At 33.4% G+C, this 22,500-nt stretch overlaps 1 protein-coding gene across 1 annotated transcript; it reads left to right on the top strand.

The window, feature by feature from the left end:
- The first annotated feature begins 3,384 nt into the window (after nucleotides 1–3,384).
- Nucleotides 3,385–3,901, top strand: LOC112637154. Its single transcript, XM_025406189.1, has 2 exons — nucleotides 3,385–3,519; nucleotides 3,635–3,901. Exons 1-2 carry the CDS (start codon nucleotides 3,385–3,387, stop codon nucleotides 3,899–3,901), a joined length of 402 nt encoding a protein of 133 aa, XP_025261974.1.
- Nucleotides 3,902–22,500: the final 18,599 nt, after the last annotated feature.

Here is a 22,500-nt window from a genome sequence, read left to right as displayed (position 1 = left end):
GCTTCCAATTATTTCCATAAGTGAAACCACTCTCGTTTGGGTTAATTGGCCCAAAGTTGAGTATGGTTCCTTAGAAAATCTGTATAAAAATAAAAATAAAAGTAAATAAACTATAGGAAATTATTCAGCAATGTAAGTATTTTTGGAGGGTCAAATAATGATTGAAAAAAAAAATTAATAATAAGTTTAAAAAAACAATATTAAATAACAGAAAAATAAATAAATAATGAAAAAGAAAAATAATGAGTCAATAGTATAAAACAATGATAGTCATTGGTATAAAAATCAAAAATATATGCGGTCCATTAACAATTAAAGATAATTAAAATAAGAAAATGAAAATAAAAAAATACAAAAAGTAAAATATAATTTTTATAATTAAACTTGTGCGGAATTTAAAAGTTTATATGGACATAAAAATCATTAAGATAAATATAACTTACATTGCCATGAGGAACAAAGTTGAACATGTATGTCGTTAAAAGAATCATCTGATGAACAATTATGTTATGTTTAGATATGTTGATGATATAATCACCGCGTGTCCTTCCAATCTTACTAACCATATACTAACTATTTTTAATTCATTCAACTCTAGATTACAATTCACATTGGAAGTTGAAAATAATAAGTCTCTTAATTTTCTAGAAATTTACTATTATATCAGAAATTTACTATTATATCAGATGATAATAAACTATATTTTGATTGGTATCATAAACTTATTCCAGTAGATATTTAAATTTTCTATCACAACATCCTGATTGCCAAAAAAGAGGCACAATAATTAGTTTTATTGACAGAGCCTTTATATTGTCGCATCCGATTTTTCATCGAAAAAATATTATGCTCATTATTGAGATCCTACAATGGTTACCCATTAAAATTTATATTTGACACGATTAACCATAGATTCTACTTTTTGACACGTACATCTACATCTAACACCATAATTGAAAAAGAGGCTTCATCATATTTCACGGTTCCATTTCCTTCATTAACTGATAATTTAAGATATACATTTTTAAAGACACGAATACTAGGTTGTCATACTATAGTCTTAATAAACTCAACACAATTATTAGGGCGCATAAAGACGTCATCCCGAAAGTTTCGAACAAGAATGTCGTCTACAAAATTGAATGCGGGAATTGCGACGCATCCTATGTCGGACAGACAGGCAGAAAGTTAATTACAAGAATAAACGAACATAAGAAACATATCGATAGAGTTACAACTAATAAGTCTGTTATTACCGAACATAGGTTGAATTTTGATCATGAATTCAAATGGGATGACGTCAAGATATTAGATAAAGAATCCTTTTATAACAAAAGGTTAATTTCTGAAATGCTATGCATTAAACGACAACATAACGGTTTAAATTTACAAACTGATACAGAATTTTTTCCTGACATTTACAACGATATAATAAATAAACTTCCTAATGTCTGAGGATCATACACAGAAATCTATACGACTAACTGTACGTTATTTTCGTCATTTATATTCTTGCCTTCGTAAGAAAAAGTGATACAGAAAAATTTTTTAAAAATGTTAACATAATTGTTCATCAGATGATTCTTTTAACGATATACATGTTCAACTTTGTTCCTCATGGCAATGTAAGTTATATTTATCTTAATGATTTTTATGTCCATATAAACTTTTAAATTCCGCACAAGTTTAATTATAAAAATTATATTTTACTTTTTGTATTTTTTTATTTTCATTTTCTTATTTTAATTATCTAACTGTTAATGGACCGCATATATTTTTGATTTTTATACCAATAACTATCATTGTTTTATACTATTGACTCATTATTTTTCTTTTTCATTATTTATTTATTTTTCTGTTATTTAATATTGTTTTTTTAAACCTATTAATTTTTTTTTCAATCATTATTTGACCCTCTAAAAACACTTACATTGCTGAATAATTTCCTATAGTTTATTTACTTTTATTTTTATTTTTATACAGATTTTCTAAGGAACCATATTCAACTTTGGGCCAATTAATCCAAACGAGAGTGGTTTCACTTATGGAAATAATTGGAAGCCGTTTACAATTAACCATTGCATCACAAACAACCGTTGCATCTGGAGTTGTATCTCCTTTAAGATTAGTAAGCTGTCTACAATTAACTATGAACAACCGTTGCGTTTGGAGTTGTATCTCCTTTAAGATTAGTACTAGTTTATATTCTTTCTGCATTTAATTTTACTGCTTTCCTTCTCTGCGAACTTTTTTATAAAATGCTCTATCTTCGTTACAAAATTTGCGCTGAAGATGACTTAAAAGTAAGTCGAAATGTCCGCACACATCTTTAATATCTATATATATTATATCGGTTTTGTTTTGAGCTTGTATTATGAATTATTAATATAAATTTTGATTAACTAATCTACATTATTTATTTTGATCTTTAGCTCTCTACGCCTAATTGATCACTTTAATTTTGTTAAAATTAGTTGCTTCAACAATTATTGGCAACATGACAGCAACCTCATTGCATTTGGCTATCTGGGAAATGATCCATAAACTCAAATGTTTTTTGTAATGTATAAAAAATAATGTAAACTATCTTGAAGAGAAATGTTAATTATTTTGAGAACATCATTTTAATGATTTTATCAACAAATTAAAACAATACAACATAAAAAGGGAGTACTTTAGCTTACTCTATAATCATTTTTTGAACATCCCACTAAGTTAAATTAAATTCTCTTTCGAATATTCAAGTAGATTGAAAACGCAAAAATATACAAACAAATTTTATACAAAATATTACTTAGTTGATGTGTGCTTGGAAGTATTGCTAAGTTGAACACGTGTTGTCTAAAATGACGAATGTGTATTCCTCAATATTACACTCAGTATCCTCAATATTACACACCCAGTACTCCTCAATATTAAACACGCAAGTAACAGTTCAAAGATTTCAATCACGTCACTAATTAGCGAATGCTCTTTCCACAAAACACAATCACTGCAAACAATCTCTGCGAACAATCTTCCATATTCTACCATATTCTTCGCATATCTGCCTTTGTCTGGCAATGAGCCAAAACCCATTCGCCAGCTAGCTTGTGCCACCCACGTGATATCATGGCAGCCAATCACTCTCTACAACATCGGCGCAACCACATTACACTACTCATTCATAACCAATCCACGACGAAGTAGCCGCGACGCGCATCTCAATAAGATGATGTAGGCTGTTAATACGTAACTGCGTGTTTATTATATTAAGAAATATATAAAGAAAATTTATTATATTGAATTATATTGAGAAAACATTGTGTTTCGTAATTTTTAACGACAAAATCGTAATCCATGTTTGTGATTGTATTTTGTTTGTGCTTCTCTTATTATGAAATAATGAGGAGATATCACAATTATCTTGAAAATAAATTTCAAGAAGTCTCAAGATCGAATCAATACAGAAAAAATCGTATAAGATGTGAATCAAATAATCAAAGCAGTGATAATAATGTCGAAGATGCTCAATGGCGGGTGAGCATTAGAAAGTTACATTGGTAAAAATATATATAAATTATGAATTTATGTTGCAAGTATGATATATATATATATATATTTATTTATTTATTTATTTATTTATTTCATTTAGGATTACTGTAATCGTCAATCATCTAATGATAGCGACAACACAGATTCTGATAGCTTGAGGCAATATAATAGTATTCGTTCATCACCCTTCAATGAAGCATTGCTAGCAGACATTAAAAACAATAAGCAACTTAGTTCTGACTCATTGCATTTAATACAAGATCAGTATATGGATCATATACAAAATAATTGTCATGAATCTTCATCAATACATGCAGATCCATTTATTAAGCGAAATGATGAACAATCATCAATATTAGAACAGTAGTATATAACTTCCCACAGGACACAAAGACGTCTAAAAGACGACTAAAATTGGACATATTTTCATCAAAGACGTCTTTTAGTTAGAGACAATAGTCGACTAAAAGTCAGCTCATGACCCGAATTTAGTCATTAATCTGTCAAGCCAAAAAATGACTAAAAGATGACTAAAAAACGACTAAATCATATCATAATTTTTAAACGAAACATATATATTTCAATCCCTAAATAATAATATAATTTATCTATTTCATATAAAATTTTATATAAAAATTTTGTATAAAAATTTTATTTATAATTTATACTTGCATATTGCACTTTACATCTTAAATAGATAATGAAAAATTATTTTCGTTTATTCGTCGGACATTTACTTGTCCGACTTATAAAATCAATTTAATATCTGAAACCCGTGCTTTAGATCAGAAATTAAATTGAACAATACATTTTTAATCTTATTTGTTATCTTTTGCAAACTTTATATGATATTGCAAACTTTATTCTCATAACTGAAACTAAAATACGAGAAAAAAGATGGCGCATCGCTCGTCGCGGTAAACGAACGAACTAATACATGCTTGCGTGCTTGCGAGAAACTTTGACCTCCAAGACCGGACATCCAAATTGTGGACGTCCAAATATTGACTATTAACGAATGTCTTAAATCGGATGTATGATGGATGTTTATTTTATGTCCATGGACGTGCGGTCGTAAAATGAACATAAAATGAATGTCCATAGAATGTCCTATGTTATCTGGGTTTGGACGTACAAATTCTAGACTTTAAAAGGTCGACGAAAGGACGTCTTGTTTTAGTCATCTTTTCGACATGACGAAAAGACATCTATAAGACGTCTTTTGCGCCATGTCCAAACGACTTAGAAAAGACATCTTTTCGTCGTCTTTTAGTATTTTATGCCCTGTGGGTTTTTATACTAAAAAATTACTTTTTTATTTGGAATCTTTTTAAATATTTGATACGCATACAAATTTTTGTTATGAAAGTTTTATTGGACACTCATGGCAGTATGAGAGTTGTGATTAATTTATAAAACTTTTTATTATTAAAATTTACTATTTTTATGAAATGTATTGATAATTAACAAAATACGCAAAGTAGTTATTATGTTTTTCAATTTAATTCGCTTATGAATGATATTAAACAAAGTTTTTATTCTAAAGTTTTTCTAAATATTTTATTGGTTATTTTTAAATTATAACTTTTCTATTCGTCAATATAGGGCAGTACATTAAAAACTTTATATACACTAAGAACATGGTACTTTTTAAAATATAAAATTTGTTTTATGCAGACAGTAGATGTATCCCAAACTTCAATAAATAATAGGAATCAAATATACAGTTTGACTCTGAACATGAAAATTTTCATGTAAGAATATATTTTTTAACTTCATATGATTTACAATATGTATGTAATTTATACATGACAATAACATATCAAATAACTTTTAGCTTCAAAAAATCAATTCATTTTCTTTCACTGTTATTACATTCATTTTATTTATCTCTTCTTCTATATATTATATAAAAATATATAACTGTTGAAATTAATTTTATTTTTCCATCTTTAAAAATCATAAGTATTTTTATAATCAATTCTTAAAACTTTATAATAATAAACGTAATTTATATTTACAGGATTCATGGGTCTACGATGCACATGAAGAATTATTTCAATTTAGTGCAGAAGATGACAGTGACAATGATACTCATGAAGAAGTCAACTTTGAAGAAGTCAATAATGAAAATAATATTGGTTTTAATAAATTAATAAAAATGATGCAAAAAGAAGAGAATAATGAGACTATGAATACTGTAGTAATTGTAAGTAAAGCTGAAATTTTATTTGCAGTTTTGAAATATGGTCACGTATTGTTTATCACAAAGTGCGTTAACCGATTTTTTTTAAATGTTGAACTGTTTCTTTAGTTTTTCTTTGTTGCCTAGTACACGCTATCTTGTCCAAATGTTCAATCCGGAAATAGTCATAGAATATCATGCAGTTTGTTCAAATTGCAAAAAATATGTAGCAAAGTTTGATCGCAAAGATCGTCGCGTTAAATGTCAAGCATGCAATACTGTAATTGCATTAAAAGATACAACATATACTGACTTTTTTGCTATTATAAATATAAATAATGAAATTACAAATTTAATTCAAGACAATCAAAAATACTATGATTATGTAGTTCGCGAAAGAGTACGAAATCATGAAAAATTCGATGATATAATAGACGAAGTATTATACAAAGAATTTGTTGATTCATTGTCAGCAAATGATAAACTTAATTTTGCTACACTTGATGAACAGTGATGGATCGTCGATTTTCGAAAGTTCTAGATTTTCGATTTGGCCGATTCAAGTAATTATTAATGAATTGCTCTTGGATGTAAGAACTTGTAGACTTATAGTGTGCGGTATATGATTCGATAAAGATAAAGCAAATATGAATATTTTTTTAAAGCCGTACATTGTTCATGAACAAATTGTCAAATGATGGTATACGATGTACTATTGCAGATGAAGTACGCACTATTAAAGTATTCACTGTATGTTGCTGCGTAGACTCTGTGGCCCGTGCACCGATGCAGGATATGGTTCAACATGGCCATTTTGGGTGCAATTGGTGTTTACACCCACGGGGGGCATATCATATACTTTCACCTTTTTTGTGGGCATTATATTGCCCACAAGAAAGGTGAAAGTATAAAATATATTTTGTTGAATGAAATACCATCTAAAAGAACTGAAATTGAAACAATCGAGCACATGCGACAAAATCTTACATCTCGAAATCCCATTTATGGTGTAAAAAGACCTTCATGTTTAATTAATTTGCAAGGTTTCAATATTATATCTGGTTTTGTACCAGACAGTATACATTGTCTTTGTTTGGGAATAAGAGAACAATTTTTAGGATATTGGATTGAATCGAACTTGCCATATTCTTTATTCAATAATGATGTTAATAAAATTGATAACTTGTTATTAACAATAAAAGCTCTCAATCAAGTTGCTCGTTTATCTCGCTCCATACGAGATAGAAAATACTGCAAAGCAAGAGAGTGGGAGAATTGGATTTTGTACTACAGTTTACCGATTCTATTATGTTTTCCACATTTAGAAATATGGGCAAAGCATTGGTCATTTCTAGTAGAAGCATTCCATATTTTACTAAAGAAAAGCAATAAGGTCTATTTACACATATCCGTGACGTGTGAGTGCCGTATCAGTGTCGTGTCAGTAACATCCGTAATGTATCAGTGATGATTATTCACATATATCCGTATAGTTTGATCAGTTTGAACTCTGAATAAATTATATATGAGTATTATGAGTATATATCTTTTCATTATTTTCTGCTATTAATTCAGTTATATATGATATATAAAATGATTAATTAATATTCACATCATGTCATATATATTATTTTTTATATATATTTGCATTATATATTTTGTATTATACTTTTCACAATTTTTTTATGTATATATATTCAAGTTTTATTGAATTTAATTTATATTACATATTACGATGTGTTAGAAAGAGAACGAAAACCAAAGGAGAGAGTGAGAGAAAAGTACAGATGGCAGTACTGGTATACTCGCTGACTTCGCGCATGCGTATTTCATTTTATGCTACACAAACTTCAAAGGTGCCGACAGGGAGTTGCGCTACTGTATATACTGTGATATATCCCCCACGTGCTTTTTGTGTCGGTACCGACTCGAGATTGCATTGTTAGGTGCGCCATTTTCTTCGTAGTGTAACTTGTGTTTGAGAATGAATATCGTAGATAAGCATTATGTTGCGTAAAATAGACCAGTAAACAAAATGTAGCAGCGTGCGCGTATCTTTTCTAGAAAACATACAAAGGAAAGACATATTTTACATAATTTTATTGAAGGATACAATAGTTAACAGATGACAAGAAATATACATTTTGGCCTAATGTGAATACAGCACAACGTATCAATTTAATTAAATTTTGTGCTGAAATAAACGTACAATGAGAAAAATACGAAATAGAATTTATATATGGAACAGCAGATTTATAATTATATTATATATATACTTTTTTTTAAAATTATATTATGTACTATTTTTATATTTTATATTTTTTATTTATTTTATATTTTTATGTGTGTTTTCACTTCAGTATATAAATATTTGTACATTTACATTCATGCAAATATTTGTACATTTACATTCATATATTTACTAAGAATTGTCATTTTAATTATTGTGATTATCATCATACATAATTATGTATTAAACAATTCAGAAGCATTTGATGTAAGATTACAATATGTGATCTTACATAAAATACTCCTGGTAAATTATTATATTTCATATATAATCATTTATATAAGCATTTTATGTAAGATAACATATTGTAATCTTATATCTAACGTTTCTGGTAAGTAATTATATTTACTACATAATTATATATGATAATAATCAAAATAATTAAAATAACAATTGTTAGTAACTATATGAAGTAAATATACGTGAATGTAAACGTATAAATATTTATATACTGTGATACATCCCCCACGTGCTTTTTGTGTCGGTACCGGCTCGAGATTGCATTGTTAGGCGCGCCATTTTCTTCGTAGTGTAACTTGTGTTTGAGAATGAATATCGTAGGTAAGCATTATGTTGCGTAAAATAGACCAGTAAACAAAATGTAGCAGCGTGCGCGTATCTTTTCTAGAAAACATACAAAGGAAAGACATATTTTACATAATTTTATTGAAGGATGGCTTGGTTACAGTATAAGTAAAAAACACAAAATATAATTACAAAAAAATACTACAAGATCATTATTTTTGGACAATTACAAAAATTTACTACAAGATCATTATTTTTGGACAATTATAAAAACTGATATTTTTATAATAATATTTATGTAAGTCAATGATCGATGGGTATATTATATGTGATGGGTATATGTTATATATATTTATACGATGGGTATATACGATGGGTATATGTTATATATATTTATACGATGGGTATATACGATGGGTATATGTTATATACGATGGGTTTATACGATGGGTATATGTTATATATATTTATACGATGGGTATATGTTATATATATTTATACGATGGGTATATTATATGCGATGGGTATATTATATGTGATGGGTATATGTTATATATATTTATATATAGACATTTTTTCCTCGAGAATTTATCAAAAGAGTAATTTTCATCAATCATAAATTTTTTGAAGTAGAAATAAATAATTTTCTTTAATTCTTCTATCAAAAGAAACTTATAAAAGGGCTCGAGAAAAGGAAAAATTAACAGAGGAAATATCTGACATTAATACTACTGCAGATGAAAATAAAAGCAAATGTAAAAGAAAATTACGGAGTAAGAAAACATTAACTAGTTCTGAATTTGAAGATGATGATGCTTCATCTGTTATGCAAAGTTGTCAAAGAAAAAAAAAACCTTTACCTTTATCTCTACAATTGACGTATCCAAAATCGCCATCTTTGAAAGTTACATCTGTATCCAGTGTAATGAGAAATATGGATCATATTGAAAGAAATAAATCAGATTCTGAAATTGAAGAAGAGATAAAAATCGGAAATCAAACAATTCAAGTCCTGTAAGAAATACAAGTGACAATTCTAGTGAAAAAAATGTGGCACAAATAGAAAAGCTATAGGTAAAAATGTTATTATGTTTGAAATATGTTATTATGTTTGAAATATATTATTATATAACAATAGAAGTTTAGTTTCAATATATAATTATAAATTAAAAAGAAGCTCTTAAAGAAGCTATTTGCTTTTCTACAGAAAACGAAAATTTTAAAACATTTTTGTTATTAAAAGCTTGATAGATATTACTAATCGGACAAAAAGATGCGAATTTTTATTGAAAAAAAAACAAAATTTTTCTGAGCAATTGGAAAATCAAATTAATGATACTGATGAAAGCAATATTTTAGATGAAAAATTTCCTATGTAAAGTCTTGATGACGTAAAAGACATTGAACAGCAATTAAAAAATGACGAAACATTTAAAAAACAACTTGTACGTATAAATAGAAATATTATATGTTTTGTACTTGTGTAGAACAATTTATACATTTTTTTAAGTTTTATACCATTTCAAGTTATTATTATATTATTTAGTTTGTATTATATTATATTATATGTTTGTTTTATTTTATATTATTTAATTTGTTGTAACATGTTCTCTTTTTTGAAAGTGTAATTTGTATAATCATTATAAATATTTATTATATTATAAAATCTTTTTTACAGAAATCGGCGCTTTATCTATGCTCACAAAATACTTTGAAAAAGACCGTTACTAGGATTATGAAAATATTATTTACAGACGAAGTAGCTGCGAAATTCAGTTGGACTGGACAAAAAGAAAAGAAAGAGAAATTTGAAACGCTGTTTTTATGGAAAATCATATTTCGTAAGAATAGATTTATAATTTACTTAAAATCTAAAATTTTATTCAAAACTTCAGTTCTTTTTGTACAAGTAGAGTTGTTAATATTACAAAGCATTTATAATTTTATATTTAAAGTTTTCCTTTCATAAATTGTATCACGTATTGACACGCGCAATATAATCTGCTTGTTGTCATCGCGAAATCTGCGCCACGAGTGCACTATGCATTTAATGTGTTTCTTTTTAAAGTAAAATTAATAAATAATAAATATAAAATAATAAATGTATAATAATAATTTAACTTAATGAAACGCTTATAAATAGTTTTTCATAAAAAAGGATATAATACTATTTTTTTAATTTTTATAATTATTTTTATAATTAGTAAAGTGAAAATGATATTTTTTATACCAATGTGTTAATGTTATTTTCAGACTTAAAAGAACATTTCTTAAAATATATTGTAAAATTGTTAATAATAAGTGGCACGTTTAAACTACTTTTTGCGTGGCACGAAATTTCATATGCTCTATATTTTGCATGAACTTTATTTTACTTTAATAAAAAAAATATATTTACATTAATAATGTTTAAATTTATTTTTTAATATGTTCTATGATCATTTTAGATGTTATAAGAAATAAATTCAAGGATGTCAATAAAGGAGATGTAAGCGCGCCTATTAAAATTTGGTTGTCTCATGCACAAGAACGAATAAAAAAACAGAAGTGATTATTTCTCTAAAAAAGAATTTTAGAATTTAGTATTAATAATATCATATATTTACTTAATCTTTTACATGATTTCCATTTAGTGTTTAAAATACTTATTTAATATGAAGATTATAAATGCAAAGATTATAACTGCTGTTTGCATTATAAATGCTGTTTTTAAAGATATTGTTTTTTTTATAAAAAGAGTAGAATTTTTTGTTATACATTAAATTAAAACATATTTATATAAAGATGTAAAGAATTTTAATAGATTTAAAAGTAAACAATAAAAAAAATTTTATTTAATAAAAATAAAGTTTATAATTTTTTAGTTTATAAGTTTAGAATTTTTTCATTTTCCTATATATTCTTCAAACTTAATAATAGGCAATATTTATAAACTATTATTTTTTTAATATTATTTATACAATTTTTAATAACATTTATAGAATATTAAATATTTATGATTTATAATATTAAATACTAATATTTTTTAAGGTTCATATAATATTACAATAACATTAAACAATATTATTATTTTAATATAATATATATATAATATTATCAGGAGCGGACATATAACCATCTATTAATATTTCCAAATTGCTATATAAATATTATATTTAATATTCTAAGAATATTTCTAATATATTATTTAATATTAAATAATATCACGCGCTTATAGGAATTATATGGAGCCTTGGAGCTCCTTGCAAAAGCTAGAGGAGATGCGATTCTAATAGTCCGCTCTCTTTGACCGATAAGCCGTGATTTGTGGCCGTGTGCCGCGGCCTTATATTACTGTCTTAAATGAATTCCATTTACGAGTTAGGCGTTTTCCTTTTCGTCACCTAGCGGCAAGACGTAAAGCTCGTGGAACTATGAATATTTTATCTACCATGGAGGTATGGAGTTCTATTAGAGATATAGTTGTATATAGAAACCTGTCATATATCCTTAATAAATATCCAGTAGACATCCATGGATGGATTTGTAGAAGATATCTACCATGAGAGGTAATATGGACTTTCATTAGAAATATATTCAATACCCACCATGGACACAGATGTCGTACGGAGTTATGGAGGTTGTATGGACATTGGATGCCAAGTACCGTATATAAGTAGGTATACAGGGCCGGTTCTAACTCAGGTCTTCCTAGGGGGAGTGAGACGCGAGGGAAACCGCGGTGCGGGAGGAGTGACATCGGCGGCGCGACCGAAGGACAAGGGGATCTGCGAGGAGAAGAGGGACCGCGAAAAGAAGACGGCGCAAAGATGTGAGAAGGACAGCGCTACATGTGGGAAAAGAATAGCGCTAAGTGTGAGAAGAGGACAGTGCGACAAGGATGGCAAGTAGATGTAGTAGGCCGGTTCTAACCCAGGTCCTCTGAGGGAGGTGAGGTGCGAGGGGATCTCAGCGGAGCGGGGGTATGACGTCACGCGGGGGTTGGGGGGGGGGGTCACGTTAATGACAAGCATAAACAAAAGAGCGGTATTCTTTTGAAAAGGATTAGGCCTAATCCTTTTTTGGGTCTAATCCTTTTTTGGGTCTAATCCTTTTTATTGTTCTTTTATTTTATTGTATTTTATTATATTTTGAAAAAGATTTTGGGGACCTAATCTTTTTTATTGTTCTTTTATTTTATTTTATTGTATTTTATTATATTTTGAAAAAGATTTTGGGGACCTAATCTTTTTTATTGTTCTTTTATTTTATTTTATTGTATTTTATTATATTTTGAAAAAGATTTTGCGGACCTAATCCTTTTTATTGTTCTTTTATTTTATTGTATTTTATTTTATTGTATTTTATTTTATTTTTTAAGGAAAAATTTTATTTTTTAAGGAAAAATTTTAATAGCGCTAATGATCGGCTGCTTTGTCTGGGGATTACTCGATTAGACACAATACAATTGGACACAATTGGCTTTGATTGACTAATCGGAGGTGTCTCCCTCGTTTACATATCAGCGCCGATGTTCGGTTGCTTTGTACTCTCGAGGTACACCCGTAATAGATAATTCCAGGTTTTTTTTCCCGTTCGACGTATAAACAATAGAGATTAAGCGGACAAGCTTTCAGAGATTATCGGGGGACACAAAGAAAATTTTCTTGCAAATGGGATACTATAGAAAACCTTTTATACTCTTTTTTTTTTTTTTACTCTTATACATATTTTTATGACTTTATTTCATAAACTTACATTTTTGAGATATTTCAGTCCAACCTTTTCAAGCAATCTGTGTAATATAATAGCGCATTTTTTCTACGATCCTAGGTACATTTGCAAGAAAATTTTCTTTCGTGTCAACCCCCAACAGTCTCTGAAAGCTTGTTGGTCGAATATAAGAAGGATCGAAGCGCAGCAGATCATAGTACATCATTTGAAAACGCATCGACACGTCGGTAGCAAAAAATAGTGTTCTCTCGGAAAGTGTTTTGTCAGAAAAAAGATAGTGTTCTGTTAGTCTTCTGTGATATATATATTGTGTGATAATACATCAAATGGAAAACGAAGACGAAGATCACGTGTTGTCGTCTGACAGTGACTGTATTAGTGACTGCAGTGAGGATAGTGACTCTGCACTAGTCAGATCAAAAATAGTATCTATCGCAGAAATTAATGCATTAAGCGGACAAAAAAAATATTGCACGATATTCTTTTATTACTCGACTGGCGGCGCTTTAGCAGTATGTGCGTCCTGTATGATTAGGCTGCAAGGTGTAGACCCCATAGAGATGTATGCCATACGAAAACATGTGATTCAAACATTGGATGCAACGGATGGACGATACTGTTCTAATTGCAGAGATCCGTTATATCTAACATTTCCGTGCAATATGTGTCCACAATGCACGTGAAAAAAAACATTAAAAAAGTGTCCACAATGCACGTTGTGAAAAAAAACATTAAAAAAGTGAATAAGACTAAAGTGTGCGAGCAACGGAATAAAAAATTAATGAACATGTCAGTGGTGGAATATTTAAGAAATCGTGAACTTGGCGGAAGAAATTCTCCAATCGCGACCTCCCATCTAAAATCGTATATAAAGATTAGAAAGAGGGATATACGAATTAGAAAGAGGAACAAATTAGAGGCAACCATTTGCCGAGATTGCTGTTTGCCAGGCGGAAATCGAGAAGCGTGTTCCGAAAGGATGCGAGGAATCCATCAGCATAACTATCTTGAATATATGATCAGTTATGATTCTGATTCGGATTCTGATCAATAATTGGAGGTAGGTCGCATGTGTAGGTATTTATTATCAAATTATTCAAATAATTAATAAATTTTTTTTTATGTGCAGAAAGAGTCACCACTCTTCCACCGGCCGCCCCACCATCGCCTCTCATCGCCGCCCCACCATCGCCTCTCATCGACACCACCACCACCACCATATCGTCGTTGCGATCGCCCTCCTATTATATTATATATTATATATTCAATTATATATTATTCATTTTATATTTTTTGTATTCTTTTTTATACTTTTATAATTGTATTATATAATTGTATATATTACGTATTTTAAATTCTTTAAAATTTCATTTTGCACACTATGTATATAATACACATTTATATAATACACATTTATATTTTAAATTCTTTAAAATTTCTTTTGCACACTATGTATATAATACACATTTATATTTTAAATTCTTTAAAATTTCTTTTGCACACTATGTATATAATACACATTTATATTTTGTATATTTTAAATTCTTTTGCACACTATGTATATAATACACATTTTATTTTATTTTATTAAAAATTAATTAATATAAAAAATCTTATTTATTTTCCAAATTCCTCTCTCCCTCTCTTTTCATTGCTCCATTTATTACTAAATTATAAGAAAACTATTAAAAAATTATATTAAATTATCAAAAATATTTTCATTGTGTGATATCTCTTCTCTCACGTGCACCGTATCACTTCTTCTGTCTCTTTCTTTCTTTCCTAGTGTTTGCTCTCTCATGATAATTCTCTCGCAAGGAGCTATGCATGAAAGCTGGGACGGGAGAGCGCGCCAAACGCAAAGAAAGTACACCATGATATAGATTTATAACTATTTATTCTGTTTATATATTTAGTATACAAATATAATTTTTGTCTTACATATTAAGAATTAAAAGCTAAAGATGCCAGCTCGCAATCGACGAGTTCATGCTTGTTGAAAACATCACTCGCGCGTATTACATATGATACTTCTTTCGGATCCGTTACAGTGGACGCGATATTGCAGAATTGTGTAAATTTAACATCAACTGTTTGGATAATTTTATCTAATCGATCAAAAGTTGCATCTATGCATTGATCGAGATCGAACATACGATGTAACGTCGATTCGACCATCATCATGCGTACATCCGAAGTTTCGAGACTTATGAGTTTGACGTCGTTAATCGTACGAACTCTCACTGTTAGCGGTCCAACGCTTATAAAATTGTAGTCATCTTTAGAGTCGTTCCGAAGTAAATTTTGAATATTGCGACGCTGCTCGTAGAGTCCTTTCCATGTTTCGAGAGATAATATCAGTTCCTTTCCTCGATGATCTCCTATGGCAATCTCCATGTAACTCGGTGGACCCACGTTGATACCAATTTCGAGGAATTTGAATTCCGTAGCTGTCAATGCGTATCGTCTACCTAGTATACGAGTCGTACGACGCTCCAACGAAATGCTATAGAAAAATTAAAATTAAATAATAGTAATAATAATAAAATTATAAAAATAGAAAAAAGTCAAATGAAACTTACTCGTCACATTTGTTCTCAAACGAAGTTTTATTACGACTCGGCACGTAATTATTATTCACGCGTCTTCTGACGTCGCTGCCGCTACTGCTTCTTTCGACGTAGTACATTTCTTTGAAGGTTATGAAAAGTGAACCATGAGGGGTTAACGCGAGACTGATCGTACAGGAATTAACCGGTTATACGTGACGCTCATCTTCCAAAAGTATGATGTAGTGGGGGGGGGGGATCAATGCTTCTAACGCTTTGAATTTTAGGAGAAGGGTGAAATAACGCTCAGATAAAATATTCTTAGAAACGCAAGGAAAGGTCTAGGGAGGAGGAAATAAGAGATAAAACACATATTAATGTTTACATATTTGTTTTATTTTCTTGCAATTTTTTTCTGGCGTTGCGACCACCAGTTAAATATTTTAAATACATTTTGTAATGCGCAATTCTTAACATGTTTTCCACATCGCATACTATTGATAATATCTAATTTATTTAAAGCATCAATATCTTCGTAATCTGCATCCAAGGTTTCAATAATAATATAGCCATTTCCCGCATCGTCTAGTATATCGGTCAACTATTTTCGCTTTTCAAGTCCTTTAACGTATACGACAGACGATTCTTCTTCTTCTTCTTCGTGTATCGTACCAACGACAGCTGTTGTAATCGCACGCTGAGCCAAGCCATACGGAATGTTTCCGTCTTCCCATTGTAATCCGTGATGATTTCTAATCAGCCATGAGACTTGACATCGCTCAGATTTTGTAAGCGTGTGCCACGGTACGGGACTTGCGAAAAAGTAATGCGATAGAACGTATCCCTTTCTCAAGACTGCCGCTTCCTTCACGACAAAATTTTTCCCAATGATAAATCCTTGCAGATCCACAAACGTTGGTACGGACATGATGAGATCTCTATCTCTCTCTTCGATACGCCAGTCGAGAGGAATGACAAAACTCTAAAACCATCTCGCAAGATTTTGATTTATATCATGCTCCTCTTCCCCCTCTCTCTTGTGTCGATGTTATCGCCTAGGTGATTTTGCGTACAACGTTGGTCAACGGATTGTATTGGATCATGCGATCGTGTATGATGAGACAGTACGCAGTGGTATTCGGCGGCACATTCTCCTTACACTCGAATTCCAATCTCACATCCACAGTTGCGCTCTTAACCGATTCGTTTTGTCGAGAACAATCGATAATCACGAACGGACCGTGTTGCATAAACTTCAGGATGTCGAGATTCGGCTCGAAATACTCGTGTCCGTAATAATTCTTGCAGAAGCGTGCGTACGTATCATATAGAATGGCATATCTGCTTTTATCTAAATCCAGATTCATATCGTCATACGGATAATATTCCGAATTCAGATAGAGTTTCACGTTGATCAATTTGCAGTCGTCGAATCGACTCACATCCTTAGACATGACATTCTTCCGACCTGTCTGCAGAGCGAAGATAACGTATCGTGGTTTCTCCAGCTGAGTCGCAGTCTTAATGGCCCACGAATGCTTGGTTGTAAGCTGCAATAGCGGATACTCGTACAGATCCCATGAGCGAAAAGCCATGCTGAGATATCGTCCGCTTTCCAGAGCACGCAGCATCGACAACTTTTTGATTTCGCTCAACAGCACGTGAGGCATTCGCCATTGTATCTTGAATATGTCGATCACAGGCTCTTGCGCCGAACTTCCATGCAGACAATTGTTGTCGTTGCGCGATCGTATCAAGATCAATTCGTGACGAGCGTTAATCACCACGCGTTTGTAATCCTCGCAAAATCCCAGCAACATGTAGAGCGGTACGCAAAAATTGAAATGTCCATGCGTGTAGGTAAACGGCTCCCAGCCAGCATTTTTCAAAATCATCTCTCTACCGGATGATACTGTTACATAGTTTTTGAGCGCAGTAGTTATTCCTACGTTTCTATTGCGATCAATCTCAACACCGTCGAGTTCGTATCGAATCTCATCGAACATGAATGCGACGAAATTATTTCCCAGTATTACTTCATTTTCTCCTTCAGCTGGTGGTTTGTTTTTCGTTAGTTTTCCCTCGATGTATAGGAAACTCTCATGCGGCAGCGTATACAGATCCTGTTGTTGTATGGGTATTCTTATCTCGTCATTGTGCCCAAACGTTGTATTGGCGAACGGGTTGTACGTGTGAGTCTCGATCTTGACGATACGATCGTCAAAGATAGGTTCGTCACCGATGTTGAGGATATCGGTCATCGTTCAGCTGTTTCGCACCGCGAATCCCAAAGATTGCAAAAACGCAACGTTCGATGTGTTGAGTTTCTTTTTCTCAGATGATTGGATATTAGCGAACGTCGATGTTGTTGTTGTTGTTGTTGTTGGTGTCACTGATTTCGTAAAGATTGTATTATCTCTCACGTCTTTCGATCCGTTCAACACGAGCATCTCATACGTCGCATACGTACGTTATCGCTGCAACCGTCGTACGTGCAATCTTACGGTGATCTCTTCTCCTCGAAAATCGAGCAATCGTCCGTTTTGGTCGACAACGCGTAACGTTAAATCCGTAATGCTCCGCGCGATGATCGGCAGGTAAATGATCTGCGCTGGCGTTTCCGATATCTTATATCCCGGCGGTATCCTCGGTGAAAATTCATGTATCGTATGAACGAGTTTGCCGTTGTTGTACGCACCCGCGGTCACGTTACATTCTACGCGGATAATATTAACGTTGATAATGTTAATCGGCATGTTCGATTCGTACCATTTTCCCGACTCGAGAATACGATTCGAGAATCCTAGCAGCGATCCAATGTTGCCGGGTTTGCTAAAGTTTAATCTGTATGCGCATTTGATCTCGCTCCTCATCGTATTGTAATTAGTGCGGAACACTATCGGATATTCGTCATCTTCATTGACACCGTTGTCATCTTCATTGACACCGTCGTCAATGTGTTTCATATTGTAATTAGTGCTGAACACTATCGGATATTCGTCATCTTCATTGACGCGATGTTGCCGTGAAATTTCACGTTTCAAAAATTCATGTATATCTCGCAACTCATACGATCCCTCGGGAATCGTAATTTCCGTGTCGTCTTTGCCAAAGTAAAATTTATTATTCGAGGAATTCACATTCGGTATCGTGTGATAAGTCTCAAAATCCGTTAGACCGAGTTCGTATGCATCGTCATCCAAATCTACGGCGGGAAAGAAGTTTGCCGTGAGAACGCTACTCTTCCCACTCAATGTGAATGTCATAGACATGTCGGCAAAAACTGTTTAACGAATACTGAGTTAAATAGCGCAATATCAGTCTTTAAATTCGCACGCATCGACCGTTCGAAGAAACTGCAAGCACAATTGTCCACAGATGCTCTGATCGTAAGTTTGAACAGGTGTGTAATTGTACTGTATCTTCGTTACGTTTCGTCCGAAATATCGCACCAGTTCATTCGGTGGTCGAAGATTGCCGAAACTGTCGAAATATATAACGCGATTTCCCCTCTTTGCGTACGCTACCCAATGAGTACCTGGTCCTTCGACGCTATCCAAATTTACGATGCCGCTCTCGTTTTGATAAATACAACCGATCGGTAAAGAGTTGCGCATGAAAACACCTCTAAAATATGGAATGCGCATACGTTTTGCTAGTTGCAGCAATTGTATGTTGGTAGTTGCACCCTGCGGCATTTTTAGCGTCTCTTTGACGTTTTTTTTTTTCTCGGTGAGGCTCCTCGTCCGTGTTTGTAAGGAGCGAGATATAATCCATGACCTTCCATGGCGCGATTGTGACGTAGCATCTCCTGCAACTGACGTTGCGCGGCTTTTCTGTCGTTCACCACCTTCGCTACACCAGCCGCTCCACCGATCAGGGATCCGAGCGCTCCCAACATTGGTAGAATCGGCAATATGCCGCCGCATTTCGCTACCGGAAGTATCCGTTTCTTCGCCATTCTTTTTCTTCGTCTTCGTTGTCTTCAGACCCATATCGAGCTTCGTCTTAGCTTTCATCGCTGTCCAGACAGCTGTAGCTGCAGCTCTCTCACCAAGAGTCGAATCTCTCGCAACGATGCGATTCCGCGCTTTTTCGGCGAGTATCCTATCCGCAGCGTGTCTCTCGGTGAGATCGTTGCTTCGAGAGTATGCTATATCGTGTTCGCGACACGCAGCGTCCAATGGATTTATACCTCGATCACCTCTGGCTAATCGCTTCTCCCAATCGCTGTACCTGGCCCGCAAAACTGATAGCCGGGAATATGTAATTCGATCGGAAGTGCGTTTATGCGTGATTTAATAGCCTTCTACCTATTTTCGTTGACATTCGCTGCAATTCTTTATCAATGGCGCCGGACCGTCGATGTGCGTTCCTTGCCACGGCTGATTGTAGTGTTTGTAACAGCGACGATACGTCTGAACCTCCGGATCCGCTTTATAATATTCTGGAAGCTGTCCCACACGTAGTGAACGTGATCGCCCGCACATTCGCAAAGAACTGCTTTTCGACACAATTGTAGCTTGTTGCGACGCTCAATTCGCACATTCGGAAGGACTGATAGCAGAATGAACATTTTTTCTTTACTGACGACTCTGATTTCGCGCACCTATAAATAGGCAGCGCGTTCGAATCCAATCTAACAAGTGTTGAAAAAAATGAGATTCGTACAACAACCTTGACTGATTTACGGAGAAAGTGCGATAGCAGATTACGATTAATGGCGGACAACGCGAGAATGCGCAGGCACGGTACGATGGCTACGATACTATACGCGCGATTCATATGCGGACCCTCGCAATTGTGTGTAAAACCAACGTTCTGATAAGTCTACTGGAAAGTCCGCACGGTGTACGTTTCGAGAATGTGTACGTGTATTCGAAATCGTTTGGCAACAGCCAAAATATCAATATCTAGAGAATTTGTTGACGCGATCGAACAAAATCGGCTACTTACGTTCTCGGAATAACAGTGACGTCACCACCGAGCGAGGCACGATCAAACTCGATTTTCGTCTTCGATTGACGTGGCATGCGACAAGCAAGATACGATTAAGAGAGTACTTCTCAATGGGTCGTCACTCGAACGTCCGACTGCTCTATCTTTGTCAGACTACGCGAGAAATACCAAAACATCTTATACCGCGACAAACGCGAACCTGCTTGATCTTTTATAAACAGGATGGTACCAAACTTGAAACACGTGTAAACGATCATGTGAATAACCGACATGTCGTACGAGATTTCAGTGGAATTATGTCGTACTTTTGGCAACAAAATTAATGGATTCCTTATGATAGATAAGGACAAAGCTCGTTACGAACGGGCGATACAGAAAAGGATTTAACGTGTTCACGATAACCGCAAAACGATTAGTCGCTGCCAACATTTTGGTCGAGAAGGTGTGAAACGCTCGACATTCCTCAACATGGCTGGAAAGCGATAATATTCGGAGGCGTGAAAAGATTGCGAAGGAGATTGAGAAAACGAGCGAATCGACCGCAAGAAAACATCGCGCTTTAAAGACCGGTAAGTATCGACGGACGAATATCGCGTTCAAGACCCATTTTAGACCTATTATCGAGCCACTACAAAAAAATCGCCCGACAACTCTACTTATCGTCGATGAAAAATGGAGCGGAGAGTAACACTGGCGCCTATAATTAAAACATTACCCATCAAGCGGTATAAAGGAGAAAGAGGAGGAGTGATGAAGGAGGAGGAGGAGAGGATGCGACACCGAAAAAAGAGAAACGCTTGGAAAGGCTAACGTTTATTGCGCCGGTACATTGGCATGAACCGCTGCTAACCTCTATCACGCGCTGCTAACTTCTAGGCACCGCTGATAACCTCCACACCGTCCGGGACAACGAGAACCGTAACATTCCAGATAAACCCAAATTTACTGATGAAGATCGAAGAAGTTCTCGAAAATCCCAAAAAAACCTGTTTCAAGAAGGAAGTTTTTCGAAACCACGGGCAACCCGCACGAAACATCCGTTCGAAACAGATTACAAACGTCGGAAGGTCAAGAGTGTTACAGGAACACTTGATCACTGCGGACAAAAATACATAGGTTGCTCTTCTTAGCGGTGACGAAAGAAAAAAACACGAATCGATCACGTGTACGCGGTCTATTTTCGACGGAGAATGGAATGCGTCTCTGGTAACAAACGATTTGACATATGACAAAGATACTCTATAATCATAGACAAAGTGAGGATATTGGTACCACCAAGGATTATACGAGTATGATCTTCAGAGAAATTCCCTGACGATGTCATAATACACTGAGGACGATATGCAAAAATATAAGAGCATATGATGATGACGAAGTGCGCATAAACGTCAATATGATGCGCCAAGGTCAATTAAAGAGCAACAAGGGATACAAGTATAAACAAATAAATCGCGCCGTTGATGTCGATCGAATCGAAAAAGAAAAAAAACGGGAAACGGGAGTATTCACGCCTCGCGCGATGAACGCTACACCCGACATAAGATCGATTACGTGGCACTGGGAGCGATCCCAAACGAGCTAGTGGATCGCCTTACGAAATTGCTCGACGCTTCGCGCCGAGCTGGTCACAACGCTCACGACAACGAGATCCTGTGATCATAGAAGAACTTCGCGAAGCTTGGCCTTATTATAAATTAAACGGTCTTTGTTCTCGACAAAACTAATCATCGATCGACATCTCTCCC

The sequence above is a fragment of the Camponotus floridanus genome, unplaced genomic scaffold (genome assembly GCF_003227725.1).
Source record: "Camponotus floridanus strain SB8 unplaced genomic scaffold, Cflo_v7.5 scaffold135, whole genome shotgun sequence".
NCBI lineage: Eukaryota > Metazoa > Arthropoda > Insecta > Hymenoptera > Formicidae > Camponotus > Camponotus floridanus.
The sequence above is the reverse complement of the archived record's forward strand: the minus strand, read 5'-3'. Positions and strand labels throughout refer to the sequence as shown.